General features: G+C 36.0%; 1 protein-coding gene across 1 annotated transcript in view; it reads right to left on the bottom strand.

Moving 5' to 3' along the window:
* The window catches only part of itga9 (integrin, alpha 9), a 98,966-nt gene that overhangs the window by 16,715 nt on the left and 65,710 nt on the right, over positions 1 to 16,541 (bottom strand). Inside the window, exons 17-23 of the mRNA XM_089116751.1 lie at positions 15,847 to 15,923; positions 15,165 to 15,312; positions 6,474 to 6,560; positions 5,107 to 5,186; positions 4,070 to 4,159; positions 2,613 to 2,721; positions 725 to 832 (exon numbers count right to left, since the gene is read on the bottom strand). Of these exons, the coding sequence (XP_088972877.1) occupies positions 725 to 832; positions 2,613 to 2,721; positions 4,070 to 4,159; positions 5,107 to 5,186; positions 6,474 to 6,560; positions 15,165 to 15,312; positions 15,847 to 15,923 (699 nt within the window). The remainder of the gene's footprint in view (positions 1 to 724; positions 833 to 2,612; positions 2,722 to 4,069; positions 4,160 to 5,106; positions 5,187 to 6,473; positions 6,561 to 15,164; positions 15,313 to 15,846; positions 15,924 to 16,541) is intronic.

Below are 16,541 nucleotides of genomic sequence, written 5' to 3'. Positions count from 1 at the left end.
CTCACTTTTTCCAGTTCAATCAACTTAAAATTAAGGCAACCCAGGTTACTTACTTTTTTAAGTTAAACCAACAATATTTTTTTACAGTGTAGTAATCACAACATTTTTTCTTTTGTCAAATCAACTTAAATAATTTATTTAGTTCAGATAACATATAATTTTGAGTTTCTGATGGTTAAATTAATCTCCTTCATTGTATTAACTCACTTTTCCAGTTCAATGAACTTAAAATATTAAGGCAACCAGGTTACTTACTTTTTTAAGTTAAACCATCAATATTTTTTTACAGTGTACTTATACATCAAGACATTTTCCAAGATTGTTTTGTCCCTTAAACGCTCTCTAAAAGTCCGTTCTTACGCTGCCAATTAACCGTCATCAAGACTGCGAAATCATTTCAAAAGCGTCTAACTGATTCAGAAATAACGTGGCAAAATGCTTAAAGGAATAAAGAGGAATAATGATTATAAATCAAGGCGGCAATGCAGATGTGACGCAATTTGTGTTGATTTTGGTTTCTAATGAAATCTGCTCCACATGAAAGAAATAAAGAAATTATGAATGAATGAATGAATGAATGTGTGAACCCTCTGAGACTTTGTCAGCCAATCAAAAATCAACAATGCCACAAAATACCCGAAGAACAGCTTACAGCACTAACAAATGACATTTCTGAGAATGAAGTCTGGCTAAATAAACAAAAGCATCAGTGGCAGGAACTCACTTGTGTGTCAATGATATGGAACATATCTGGTCCGTTCCCAGCCAGGCGGTTGGGTATCCTGATGTCCATCGTGGAGCCTGGAAGTCTGCTGGGCCCATTGTTTATCACCTACACAAACAGCACATGGGAAACAGATTTAAACTGGGATCTATGCTTAGCACAACAACTAACTGATAATCAATCACAGCAAACTGTGCACTTCATATTCATTTAAGGCACATTATAATGCAGCTTGGTTCTGGACTGGACATTTTAAAGTCACATTATTTTGCATAATGATACTACCCATTTCCAGGGTTTTCTGAAGCGGAAGTTGTTATAGTTGGGTAAATTTGACCCAATGACAAAAGAAAAAAATCATGATAGCGCTGCAATGACTTTCCAAAAGAGAAGAGAGAGAAGTGAGAGAAAGACGACAAAATTGCCATCTCTCTCAGCAGTTGTATTAGAAACACTCATTTAGCACCGAAAAAGACCAAAGAAATGTGTTTTGTTATTTTTCTGCTTTTCCTTTGAGTTTTAATTGATGTTTACTGGGCAGGTAAGTTTTGCCACAAAACTTATGTATGTTTAATGTTACCCTCAATATAACTATAAAACTGAATCACACTGAAGTAAATTAAGCTGAATAATGACACTATTGACTTCTATAGAGTAGCAGCTGAAAATGAAATTGTTTTTTAATAAATGAAAATACAAAAATCTTTTCTAGATTTGCAATGTTAAAAACTGTGGAAAGGCATCACAATCTGTGAAAGGGGTTTTTATTGCCTTTAGGATATAACAATATAATATCCATTCAAAAAAAAAACAAATAGGGAAGGGGGAGCAACAGATATTATCTGTCAATCTGTCAATAACTAAACAGATTGAGATTATTAAAAAAAAATGATCCCCTGATAACGCTAGTGCTTTGATTGAAACACCAAACAATATTTCAAATCTTTATTTACTTAAAGGGTTAGTTCACCCAAAAATGAAAATTCTGTCAGTATTTACTCACCCTCATGTTGTTCCAACCCCGTAAGACCTTCGTTCATCTTCGGAACACAAATTAAGATATTTAAGATATTAAGATCGCTCCTGCATACAGTCCATAGGCTTCTTGAGGGACTGGCTCTTGCTGTCCCCGAAAAGTCATTAAAGACATCGTTAAAATAGTCCAAGTGGCTACAGGGGCTCAATCTTAACTTTATCAAACGACGAGAACACTTTTGTGCGCAAAAAACAACAAAAATAAAGACTTTATTTCAACTATTCGTTTATTTCTCCCTCTGCGCGAGTCAGGTTACTAGTTTAATAGCGTAAGCTTCTGTTATTGTACGTCACACGCATCACACACACATGACCAGCGTCGGCCAATAGTGAGCCTACGTGTGACGTAGCTCTACGCAATCACACTACGTTAACTGACTACTGCCGCATGGAGAAGGAAGTGAATAGTTGAAATAAAGTCGTTATTTTTGTTGTTTTTCGCGCACAAAAGTGTTCTCGTCGTTTGATAAAGTTAAGATTGAGCCCCTGTAGTCACTTGGACTATTTTAACGATGTCTTTAATGACTTTTCGGGGACAGCAAGAGCCAGTCCCTCAAGAAGCCTATGGACTGTAAGCAGGAGCGATCTTAATATCTTAAATATCTTAATTTGTGTTCCGAAGATGAACGAAGGTCTTACGGGGTTGGAACAACATGAGGGTGAGTAAATACTGACAGAATTTTCATTTTTGGGTGAACTAACCCTTTAAAGTAATCATGCAAGTGTGATATTACACAGTTAACCAGTCATTATCATAAAATAAACCCCTTCAGAGTACACATCACACTGCTGGTTCATTAAAGTCAGAGTCTACAATAAAATGTACAGAAAAACTTATGAACACATGGGATACCTGAAATGTGAAGTTGAGCGGCTGAAAGCTGCACTCCATGTCTTCCAGCCGAAGGAAGCGTGATCGGTCGACTGAGTTTCCATACACAAAAGACGTAGGGTTGACCACACTGTAAAAACGGACACACAGTTATATGGCAAACATCATTGTGCTTTAATATTATGGACAAAGTCTTGATTTTGTTTTTGGGCTCATGCATGAATGTTAAAAACACATTATTTTTCACATAATCTCCATTGTTGCGGCTCCTCTCTTCCCAGTCTGTCAGTAACGCTCTGTTTAGTTCCTGTCTCTATGAAGCCCCGCCTTCTGAAAGCACACTGTGCTCTGATTGGTTGGCTGGAGCAGTGTGATGTGATTGGTCAAGCGCTTTGAGTGTGACTGGGAAATGTCCCGCCAGTTTCAACACACTATAACTAACTCAACCAGGCCCCGCCCCTTTATTATGCATATTAATTATTCAAATGAGGACTATTGTGACGTGTTCGTTCCCGAAAGAAACTCAAGACTGGATTGTTTCAGGAGTTCAGAAACACTGACACTGATATAGAGAAGAACAACCTTCAACATCACTCACTAAAGAAAGATGAACATGTTAAAAAAACAAAATAGGAGCCCTTTAATGTGATTCATTGGATTGTAGCTTTGATCTATAATATAATGTAAATGTGCTGCTGTCAGAATGACTTAATTTTATTAAAACATTGCAGCTTTTATAGTTCAAACACCTGGAAAATACTCCATGCCAGAAGAGTATTGCATAGGTTTGTCTATATGTACCTCATAAGAAACCTTCTTATACATATGAAGTTAACCTGCTAAATGACATAAAGGAGACTTTGATCTGGCTTTACGTCGAACCTCTGGAGTTGGTGTTTATATATGAAAGTGTAGTCTCTGGCGGGCTAATCTAAAACATTACAGGGAGGACGTTCACATTATCAGGCTGTACATCTTGCTGAAGAGCATGTTGTGTATTTAAGCATCATTCATCTCTGTGAAACAAGCGTCTGTGAGCCTTTAACTTTGAAATACTCCAGCAGTGTAAAGAAACAGGAGCCAAAAAAGAAATGTGCACATAAGAAGTAAACACTGAGCGGACCACAGATGTCTCTGGTGTTCTCAGATGTCTGGAGCGTGATGGACTACAAAGCTGTTACAAGAATAGATGACCAAAAACAGTGTACATGTACTTACTCTCGTGTTAAAAGCCTGTATGAATAGATCTTTCCCCCACCAAAAAAACCCAAGGGAGGTGTTGTGAAGTAATCTCAATCTGGTTTTATGCATTCAATTAGCAATCAGTTATCATTTAGCTTCAGAATATGGATACAATATTTAGTCTTATAGAGATTTGTTTGACAAACCACAGAGAGTCATACAGGTTTTGAACAACATGAGGGTGAATAAATAAGCACGTAAAGTTTTCCTTTAAGCTTGTGAAGTGTAAATCTTACCCAGTGATTGCTGTGTCCACCTCATGTACCAGTGGTATGGACAACTCCAGTGTGTTATCATGAAGAGTGCTATTATGTTCTGGATTGGCACTTAGAAATAAAAAAAAACAATAATATTCAACCAAGACAATTATTTAAATACACAGATTAAAAATTGAGCCCAAGCCTCTGTTACTAATACAGATTTGTCACTTTAGAACGAGAAATGAGGCAATGCTGAATTACTTCATTGAACGCATCACAGCCGTGCTGATATAGAGTGTGATATTGCTCATATATACAGTAGTTTAGTATGGGGTAAGTACGATTTTTTTTTGCATTAAATTGATCAAAAGTGACAGTAAAGACAATTATAATGTTACAAAAGGTTTCTATTCATCTATTCACTTTCTATTCATCTATTGAAGGTTTCCAAAAGAAATTATGAAGCAGCACAATTATTTTCAATGTTGATCATAATCAGAAATGTTTCTTGAGGATCATATTAGAGTGATTTCTGAAGGATCATGTGACACTGAAGACTGGAGTAATGATGCTGAAAATTCAGCTTTGATCACAGGAATAAATAATATTTTCAAATATATTTAAAAATACTTTTAAAATATTGAGAAAATTATTGTTTTACTGTATTTTGCTTCTTTCAAAAACATCTTACAGATTCCAAATGTTTTCAGCATGCTTATTGATCGTTTCCACTGTGAGATCACAAAATATGCATTATGATAGTTTTATTTGCTTCACAGAGTGCAAGTCTTTTCCACTTAGTGTGTAATGCACTTCTCTGAGCAAAGAAAAAACACATCTGGCCAGCATTAGATTCATATCATGACTTCAATATCAAGCAAAACCACTTAATTTCTCACAAATGAGCCAAATAGTGAAAAGTCCAAATGTCTAATCTATCTAGTTGTTTCAAATATAAACATCACAGACATTAACTAATGTGGACTGATGATGTGAACCATGTGTATTTTAATCATACAAATAAAGCATACACTTTTAAAGGGGGAAGTTCATTAAATCTGTTCAAAGCTCACCTTTTAGTGTGTACTATAAACAGCAGTGTCTCATTTTCACCAGATAGATGACTCGTGTCAAAAAGCACAGATAGATGATACTGGGGGAAAAAAAGGTTAAAACTATAAGGTTAAATGGAATTGCACTATAATTAACCCTCAGGTGCTCTTCGTTTCGGAGTCACTCTTGTTATCTTCCCGGTCAAAAGTGACCGGACACCTAAAAATTAAATTTCCTCCATCCCAGTAAAACCAATGCAATTTATTTTTGTTCTATAATATTTATTCTTTGTAATTTAGTATTTTGAGACAATTTGATTGAATTTATTAATATTTGTGCAATATTTATGGTCTATTTTTGCCATGGAAATATATATATATATTTTTCTATATATATTATTATTTTTTTCAAAAAATTATTAATGAAGTATTTTAGTTTAATATAGAGTCTAGGCCTTCAGAAAAAGAATATTTTTTGAAGAAAATTTGAACCATCTGGTTACAGTATAGATAAAAAGCGTAGAATCATGGTGTAACCACTAGATGGCATGTACAGCTCTCTATGGAGAAGCATGTGAATTCCCCAGATGTTTATGAACACATTTTTTTTTTTTTGGTGGATTTGAATATATAGTTGAAACAATCTCAAAAAAAATTTTTTTATTAAAAAATGTAAACAAATAAATAAGAAAAAGGTGAATTTTTGTGTTTTTGTCAATTTCCCATTCATTTCCTATGGGGGTCATTTTTGACCAAAGACCACAAGTGTGACTATTTTTTAAGACCACTTAGCATGCTCAGACCATGACCTTAATTTTTTTTGTGTGTTCACATACATAATGCCAAAAAAGTGACCAAGTTTCGTAACATCGCGATGAAGCTGTGATTTTTAAAAATTCAAAACATACTTTTTGTAATCAAAATTTATTGGTGTGTATGTGTTTAAAAGTGTGTTTGTATGTGTGTGTGTGTGTGTGTGGGAGGGTTTGTCTGTTTTGCACTCTAGATGTTGTAGAGTGTCACCCCTTTCCTGCGGTGTACTTTTTTTTAGAATTGTGGCCGATTTGTAGATTGCACGTACAAAAATTCAGAGAATTTTTTTTTTTGTCAATTTCCCATTCATTTCCTATGGGGGTCATTTTTGACCGAAGACCACAAGTGTGACTATTTTTTTTTAAGACCACTTAGCATGCTTGGATCATGACCTAAATTTTTTTTGTGTATTCACATACATAATGCCATAAAAGTCACCAAGTTTCATAACATTCCGATGAAGCTGTGATTTTTAGAAATTCAAAACAGAAAATTTTTCGGTCAGAAATGACCAAAGAGCACCTGAGGGTTAAGTAGATCATTAAGCTGTTAAGCTGACGCTCCTGTCGTACTACCTTGGTTTGTGCCCTCATGAAAGGAAATCCAATGCTGCACTTGAGGAAGTCCAGCTCTACCAGCATACAGGAGATGCCCTTCTCTTCCTGGAGCCGAAACAGAGAGAGAAAACAGAAATGACAGTGAGAATAACCAGTCAAACTCTTCAAAAGCTGTACTAATTGGTACGGACCCCAGCAGAAAGTCTCGGCAACCGCAGTGCCTTCCTACAAAGCATGCCTTAAAAAACATCCAAAGAAATCACTGATTCCCAGGCAAACGTTCAGAAGGCAAATGGTTTACCATTGATCAAATTAAACTCTTGCAAGCTGGACTCAATATGCATTACAATTATGTTCAGATCTAGAATTTAGTTCTGCAGAAAGACAGTTGGAGGAACATTTTTATTTGTTTATGTTTAGCTCTTACAATTTCAAGCATGCAACTGGTTTAACATTTGCATCTACAACCAGTCAAAACGTGTCTCGCAAATGTGAACACTGCAAGGAACATGCTACGAGATGGATATTGAAGTCAGTCTCGGGACAATATAACACATACATGGTTAACTTAAGATACAAAAAAGATCATATAAAACACTAGGAAAAAATGTTATGCACTAACTTTTTGGGGTTTAAAATAATTAACATTCAGGAATATCAGTGATTTAACTGCACTGACTATCGGAAGAGAACAAAATGTGAACTGAACTGAGCTCAATAATAATACTAACTTTGCAACATCGACTTATTGAACTGAAATGAATTAACACTAACCTGACTTGAGTCGAATAATGACACTATTGTGTTCTGACAGATAAAAAATGTGTTCATTTCATAACTGATGAACTTTGCAACATTAACACTGTTATTGAACCGAATTAAATCATCACTGATCTGAATTGGAGTAGTTCACTTTAAAAAAAAACTTTTGTCATCCAAGATGTCCATGTCTTTCTTTCTTCAGTCGAAAAGAAATTAAGGCTTTTGATGAAAACATTCCAGGATTTTTCTCCATATAATGGACTTTAATGGGAATCAAACGGTTCAAGGTCCACACGTTCGTGACTCTCCTGTTCGAACTTGTTCATCAATATGAACGAATCTTTTTCCGAGTCAATTCATTAATTTCGTTCACTGAATCAACCAAATGACATGGAAAAAAAAAACGAGTTCGAACAGGACAGTCACGAACGTGCATCACAGGCGACCATTTGAGCTTATAAAAATTAAACTTTTTGTTTTTTTTAAATGAGTGATCTTTTCGCTTGATAAGATTTTTCCCTTTTCCCTTATTCATCGTCTGGAATCGTTTAAAGCCCCTTTGAACAGTTTGCAGTTTGCACTGAAACTGTCATTAGGACCTTGAACCGTTTGGACCCCATTGAAGTCCATTATATGGAGAAAATCCTGGAATGTTTTCATCAAAAACCTTAATTTATTTTCGACTGATGATTGAAAGACATGGACATCTTGGATGACATGTGGGTGAGTAAATTATCAGCAAAAGTTATTTTAAAAGTGAACTACTCCGAGGTTGACAGTTGTCATAAAGTTAGGTTTCACGACTCATGAATTTTACATTTAATACTGTCGTTTCCCTGATTTCTAACATTAAAGGCAGGGGTATATATAATTTTTTTTTAACTTGACCTGACTAACCCATAAATAACTGTAGTCTCATGTGTTGTACACTAGGAGAACAGTAACAGGGACAATGGCCAGAGAGAGTTGAGAGCTTCTTCTAAACACAGCAGAGCAGCGCCGGCTGGTTCGTGTAAACAGCTGAGTTTGGACTCTGCGAGGGGTGAGCGTTCCTACAGCGAGAGTTCACAAAGCTGTCATTTCACAGAGATGAGAAGGTAAAACACAGTAATCCATCAGGGCCACTGATCAACCAGACGGCCTCACGCTGCTGGAACAATGCAGAGGACGAGCGCTTAACTCTGGGATCTTCAGCACGTGAGGACTTGCACGTGTTCCCCATTCTTCAGTTTACACTAGAGCTATTCTTAGCGAGGTTGCAGCAATAACAAGAACTGCTGCCGGAGAAAATACATCAATAAATAGTCAAAAGTAGATGAGGGGGGTGCAGGGAAGCCTGGGACTGTATGCAAAACTCATTTTTTATGCGTTTGGGAGCTCTCTGGGGAAGAGCTTGAGGCTTTGGCCTCACGTTTTGCACTGGTTTGGAGCGTTTACACGAACACCCCGGGTTCCCCATGCAGATTTGAGTGTTGCTAATGTACAACAGGGCACCTCAACTGCCGGCCTGCGGACTAAATGTGGCCTGTTAATCATTTCTGAGTTCAAGAGCATTCAGTGCTGCTCAATTTGCGGTCTGTGGTCCATATCCGCACCAGATCAAGCATTTTTACATTTTTTGGCCTGTAGTTCCCCAAAATATTATTAGGCACAGATATACAAATGTGTCTCATGCAATCTGATGTAAATTTGGGAGTCATACAATAAAAAAATAAATAAAGAAATTAATACTTTTATTCAGCAAGGATGCATTTAACTGAACAAAAATGGCAGAAAAGACATTTATGAGGTACAAAAGTATTATATTTCAAATAAATGTTATTCTTTTGAACTTTCTTCAATACATTCTTAACCCTGGCCTGAACGTCACAAAATTTGTTCTGTGTTCACTAACATTTTCCCACACAAATATCTCCATTTGTGCCCAAAAATGATCATGTTTACAGTTTATCAAAACCTATTGGAATTGTTAGACATCTAAGCCAGATTTAAAGGAAATAAATAGTTGAATAAAGTCATTATTTTTGTTTGTTTTTTTGCGCACAAAAAGTATTCTCTTCGCTTGATTAACTTAAAGGGATACTTCACTTTTTTGGAAATAGGCTCATTTTACCAGTTGAGTTTTACCGTTTTCAAATCCATTCAGCCGCTTTTCTGATATTTAGAAGAATATCAGTAACCAGACAGTTTCTGGTCTCATTGACTTCCATAGGAAACAAATATACTATGGAAGTCAATGAGACCAGAAACTGTCTGGTTACTGATATTCTTCTAAATATCAAAAACTCGGCTGAATATATTCGAAAACGGTAAAACTCAACTGTTTAACTCTGGGGGAGTTGCAAAATGAGACTTTTTCCCAAAAAAAAGTGGAGTATACCTTTAAGATTGAGCCGCTGTAGTCACTCAGACTATTTTGACGATGTCTTTAATAACTTTTCTGGGTCGGCAAGTTTCAATCCTATGGAGGAGTGATCCAGCTCTCAGATTTAATCAAAAATATCTTAATTTCTGTTCTGAAGATGAACGAAAGTCTTACGGGGTTGAACAACATGAGGGAGAGTCATTACTGACAGAGATTTTGGGGTGAAATATCCCTTTAATATATCAGACTCAAAATGCTACAATGTTATAGATGGATAATGTTTTGTCCATTGAAAAAATGGCATAAGATCCCTCACATACTGTACGATATGTGGCAAGAATAGTTCAACATTATTTATACAGTCGTCTCCCTCTTGCTCAGCACTTTTTCTTCAGTCTGGTCAGTGAGGAGACGTACCCTTTGTCTTTATCAAGTGGACTTAAATAAGCAACTCTCCGACACAACATCCTCAAAGCACTAACAGGAAAACCCCAGGACAACTCCAGTTCATAAAGGACCTCTATTTCCTAAACTGCGAAGCATCGCCAAACAAACAGTAAGTGCTCCTACGGAGAAGAGGAGTGCACGTGTTTACCCATCAGCCATCTGTGAGCAGGAGTGAGCAGGGCCCTGCGGATCATGTGACATAAAATGTTTGTCGTTTTATCCTATTATTTTATTTTGCAAGTTTATCTCTGGTTTTATTTCAGTAGATTCTCATGCAGTGATCGTCGAGGTCAGTAAGATTTATGCTCACCGACATTTATTTAATCAAAAATACACAAAAAACGTAATTTTAAGGTAAAAATAACAGTTTACATATATTAAAATGTATGTTAATATATTCCTGTGCGATTCCTAAGCTGTATTTTCAGCATCATTACTCCAGTCTTCAGAGTCACATGATCCTTCAGAAATCACTCTAATATGATCCTCAAGAAACATTTATCATTAATATCAATATTGAAAATATTTGTGCTGCTTAATACTTTTATGAAAACCGTGATACTTTTTTTCAGGATTCTTTGAAAGATAGAAAGTTCAAAATAACAGCAACTTTTTCAAATAGAAATCTCTGTAACAATATTAATGTCTTTACTCTCAATTTTGATTAATTGAATGTATCCTCGCTGAATCAAAGTATTAATTCCTTAATAAAATCTTACTAACCCCAACTTTTTAACAATAGTGTAGATGAACATGCTCAACAAGATACAAGATACAATTGTATCTATTGTTTTATCATTTTGATAAATATATATTTTTGTTATGTATTTATATATATATATATATATATATATTTATTTATTTTTGATAAATATATATATTGAATTTTTTGTGTGCTTGTACTATATCTTTTTTCTCTAAATCTGCCCCGTGTTTTGTCACTACTGTTTCAGTAATTGTATTCCACCATGGCATACAGGAAGGAAAGAGGTGTTTTTATGAAGTCACCACGCTCTGGTCTGTGTGTTATTAAACTGAAACATTAACAAATCTCAAATGATGTATGTATTGGCTGAGTCTCTCTAAAATAAACTTCATTTCCAGCCAGACTGTTTCTCTATCTCTCTCTCGGCCACGTCATTTAGCGCTTCAGTAACTCGTATTGTTTTTTCGAGACACCAATTTGAAGGTCTTCGCTTCACCTGCCTCAATCTAATAAAAGGACAATCCAAGGTTTATCTAATTACAGTGAGTGTGTTTCTTCACCAGAGGGGCCCCGGGGCCACCTGACTGAGGCCATGGAGCTTCTGAAACCAATTCACCGCTGCAGATGGTTTGGGTTGCAAGACAAACACCGGGCCAACAGGACCTACTATAAAACAAGAGGCGAGCGCAAGTTCACACTCGGCATGATGGAAAGCTGAACTGGCCAAGGGAGACGTTCTGGCCTGACCTCCGCCGAGTGAAGACGGGTCACATCAACACAGACGACTTCACGCGGCGTTGGTAATTAGACGGGTCCTGCTGAGCGTACAGTACTAGAACAGCAAACAAAGTACGGCCACTGTCTTCTCACAATACACTTCCAGCTCGACCCCTATTCAACAGTCATCACCAATTACTCTCAGAAGAGGGAGGTAGCACCGCAAAAAAATGATCAAAATGAAATTTAAGACGGTAAAACGATGTTAAGCGCTCCATCTGTGTCAAAACACCAGGATATATAGAGGGAAATCTGAGCACTTCAAAAACAAACAAATTAATTTAGAAGGATTTCGGAACGCAGAAGGAGAAGAACACAAATGAAGGTCAAATCGTCTAAACCAAACATAAATTATTTGGAATTCTTAATTAACCTGCAAATCAAAATGATGTCATAATTTATTCACCTTTCCAAACCAGTAAGACTTTTTATTTTCTGTGTAACATAAAATTAGATGTTTTGTTCATGCTGCGCTTTTCCATGCATTGAAAGTGAAAGAAGACGAATACCATCAAACAGTGAATACTGTATGTTATATGCTATTGTTTTTGGAAAAGAGCAGCATTATTTTTTACATATATTTATGGAAATTTATTTTAAGGCGACGTAGTTAGTTACACGTTACTAGCAAGTGGCAACATTCTAATCTGAAAAGCGAAGCCTATCGATATGAACGAATCTTTTTCCGAGTCAATTCATTCATTTCGTTCACTGAATCAACCAAATGTTCATTTTGATAAATGAGTTCGAACAGGAGAGTCACGAACGCGCATCACGGGCGACCATTTGAGCTTATAAAACTTAAACTTTTTTTTAAATGAGAGATCGTTTCGTTTGATAAGACCCTTATTCATCGTCTGGAATCGTTTAAAGCCTCTTTGAACGGTTTGCAGTTTGCACTGAAACTCTCATTAGGACCTTGAACCGTTTGGACCCCATTGAAGTCCATTATATGGAGAAAATCCTGGAATGTTTTCATCAAAAACCTTAATTTCTTTTCGACTGAAGAAAGAAAGACATGGACATCTTGGATGACATGGGGGTGAGTAAATTATCAGCAAAAGTTTTTTCAAAAGTGAACTACTCCTTTAAAATAAAGTGTAACTAAATTTATTTATTTACATTTTTATTTTTAAGAAAATCATACTGGTTTGAGGCGACATGAGGGTAATAAGTAAATAATGCCAAAAAAATATATATTTTTGGGTGAACTATCCTTTTAAGAAGTAATATTTCTGTCGCAGTTGTTGATTGTCCTTTCTTTCTGCATCTGCTTTTTTTTCTAAAATCAGTAAAGTTATTAAAACAAATAGGAAAAAATTAGGAAACACATGTCCAAATATAGATATTATCCCTTAAAATTAGAGAACAACCATTAAAGTGCGCAATTCTGCTGCTTCGTTTCCCTCTTGAGTTTATCACAGAGGTCCGTTTAGCAATCTTAAAGAGTTTCTCCATTATTGTCAAACTAAAGTAGGAAATGTTCTCGCTTATGCCACTGATAACCACAGAAAGCTTTTCAGCAGAGGAAACAGACCGTGAGGGAGCTGTAACAGGGATTTCAGTGTGAGACGTGTTCGAGACGCCTGAGATAACGATACACTGACCAGCTGCAAGTGCTCTCATCAGTGACTGTGCACTTCCTCCTGTTTCCACAACTTCCCCTACTGACTGAACGCGAATTCGACACCATTTTTTCCATTACGTCCCTTTAAATCAGGGATATGATGACCACATTTCCTTATAAAGAAGATTCAAACTTGTCACATTTTCCATTGAACCTATTTGTCAGTATTTGGCACCTGGTTCATGGCACACCCATGAGCCGACTGGTGCGTATTACAAACAAGAGTGGCGAGAGCTCTGCAAACTTCAAACTTCAGTCTGGCTTTATACAATCTTCAGTAGGCTTATATAACTCCACTGGGAAACAAATTGGTGTTTATCAGGCTGCTATAATGACCGCATCTGAAAGTTCGTAGCAATCAATCTTTGAAAAACATTGGGGAATTTAGTTTGAAGCAGCGCTTGACATTAACTTTTTTGCTCACCAGCCGCTTTTCCAAAGTTACTCGCCTAATTTTGGGATTGAAACTATGGGGCAAAACTGCCATATAGATATTTTTAATATGATCTCAATAATTTGGCAGCAGGTTTATTAAGCTGCTGTCACTTTAAGACCAGACGCACGGATCCATTATCGTGTCACACGTGCGTTTTCTTTCTCAACTGTTTATGTTCACTTAACCCTAAAACCATATTCTGGACAAATGTGGGCAAAATAGTTTTGATTTATTTTTAAAAAATACTTCCCCTGATCTGAGCGGTACAAGATTTGGCTACTTTTCCTAAGTTTGCCTCCTGAACACACACATTTTTTTTTGACTCAATTCTACAATGTTAAGTGGGTAAAAAAAAAAAAAAAAAAACTCAAAAATGGGCACCCTTAGAAATGAATGGGAAAAACTGTAATTTAGAGCATTCTAAAATAAGCCAAAATAAGACACCAAAGCAAAGTCACTTCATCTTTACGTTTTAGCTATAAGAACTTATTGGAATGATATTTAAATGTAGTTAAAAAAAACCCATAAAAATAAGCATAATTTAAATAGAAAATATGGTACTTTTTGAAGTAAATAAATTCAAAAAACACCATAAATGGATAGACAAAACTTTATCGAAGATAGTGATATAACAATTATAATAATTAAAAATTAGGATCAGTCCTCTGTGCCCACATTTGTCCAAAATTACAGGATTAAGGGCTATAAAGTGAATACGGTTTGAGGGCTACGACATAACTGACTGTGTTTACATTATTACTCGCCAAGATCGGCATTTTGACAATAACGTGTGTATTTGACTGTTTAAGCGCAATTAGCAGTAAAAAAAAACTCAATTTATTTCTGAGAGGTGGCTTTATGTGTTGCACTTGCACAAAACTTGCTAATGAGTAAAATTATGCCCAATCCCACAGCAAAATTCAAACCCTGTAACACCAACAATATTCATCCGGAGCAAAATCGAGTGAGTGAGGAGAGGCGGGTTTGTGTCAATCGTTGTCTGAGAGATGAGAAAGACTGTAAAAAAATATTGTTGGTTTAACCTAAAAAAGAAAGTAACCTGGGTTGCCTTAAAATTTTAAGTTGCTTGAACTGGAAAAAGTGAGTTAATACAATGGAGATGAATTTAATCATCAGAAACTCAAAATAATAAGTTATCTCAACTAAATAAATTATTTAAGTTGATTTGACAAAAGAAAAAATGTTGTGATAACAAATCTTGAAAATATTTTTTTACAGTGTGATATTATCTAGAATTATCTATTCTGAGGAAAATGAGTATTGGACGATGTTTCAGGATCGAAAAATCTGTATATTTGACAACACTACATCGCACTTAGTTTATTATTTCAGATGCCTTTTTAAAAGACTACAATTGAAAAATGTACAAGCTATATAATGTATGAATTTAAACCTGCCAAAGTGGCTAATAGGTGTGACTGCGTTACAAGCCCTTCCTGTATGTCATGTTAACAATAGTGCCAAGTACACATGTCAGTCAGTTCTTGGTAAGAATAAGCAGCAAACTGGACAAGACTGCAGTCAAAAGTCTGGTTTAGAGAAACTATTGAGTTATATATCAGACTTACTCTTTGTAGGAAGTTGATGTAGTGAACCTCTCTGGAGAAGTTCAAGTAGATGTTGGTGTCATAGGCGTCATCTCCAGCATTAGAGATGGTTAAATTCAATGACACATTTTTCACTCCACCAAGAGCCAGATGAGAACTGATGTAACGCCTGAGAAATGAGAGAAACGAAACAGAAAAGGAAAATCTCAGGAAACCTGTTAAAATATTTGTGAGTCATATACATCACTGTATTTCTAGTGATGGTTTAAATAACAAAAAATTACTAAAATACTTACTTTTGTTAAAGGTAAACCAACAAAATCATTTTTTTTAGTGCACTAATAATAAAAAAATGTAATCTGAATGTCTTTGAATAATGAAAAAAGGTCCTAAAATAGACTTAATTTTCCTTACACAAATATATCTGATCCATGAACGCCTGTTTTGTAGTCATTACAGTAAAATGTGTTTTCAATTATTAGCTCTAGTATATACAGTCACCATTTGGTCTTTAAACAGTGAAGGTTCAACGTTTAGGTCCAGATCATTCAGAACCAGACTAGGACTTCCTTTAAGACGGTCTAATGAATGACGTCACAGTCCGGTGTGTGTCCACACCCACAGCGACTCAACCCTAATGACGTAAATGAACTGAAACGAGCCGTTGCGCAGAACATGGAGAGGAGAAGACCAGGGGCTTTACCCAGAAAGCAGCAGTTTCCCATGAAGCCTCAGGTCAGCGGCACAGTCGTCTGACAGACAGTTCTTCTCGAACCACGTCTGTGAAGAGTCAAACAGAGCACAGGATGTTTACACAACTCAACTGTTAGTATAACCTGCGATGGGAAGCAAATGCTAGAGGGTGCTGTTGTGCAAGACTTCACGATGGCCTGAAAGTATGAGTCGTGAAGAATAAAGTGCCGTGTGTTCGTGCTGGACAGATTTTGACATCAACACCTTTGCTTTAGCGCTACAGACAAACTGGTGGACACAGTTACTAATGGCCTCGGATTCCATCATAATGGATTCCTGCCGCGCTGAACGATGCCAGCGCCGTGTTTCCTCAAGCTCAGAGGGAAAAGCTGGTTGGTTGGTTATGAAGCAGACTGTTGGCAAATAAATTCATCAATCTTCCACATTCCTTTCACAAAGAGTCAACCGCCATTATTGAGGCCTAACTAAAACCACATTCATATACATCGTAATTTAAAAAAAAAAAAAATATACATCATAAAAAAATGCTGGATTTTTTTTTCAACGCAAATTTAAATAAACCAACTGTCTATTGGTTTAAAAAGTAATTAAAAAATGTACAGCTGAACGTGAAAGTTAAAATTTTAAATTACATTTTTAACCCAACATTAGGGTTGGTCCATATTTTACCCAATTTTGGGTTCA

This window comes from Pimephales promelas, chromosome 11 (genome assembly GCF_988280905.1).
Source record: "Pimephales promelas chromosome 11, fPimPro1.hap1.1, whole genome shotgun sequence".
NCBI classification, from domain to species: Eukaryota; Metazoa; Chordata; class Actinopteri; order Cypriniformes; family Leuciscidae; genus Pimephales; species Pimephales promelas.
Note: the sequence above shows the minus strand (reverse complement) of the source record. Positions and strands in the feature narration are given on the sequence as shown.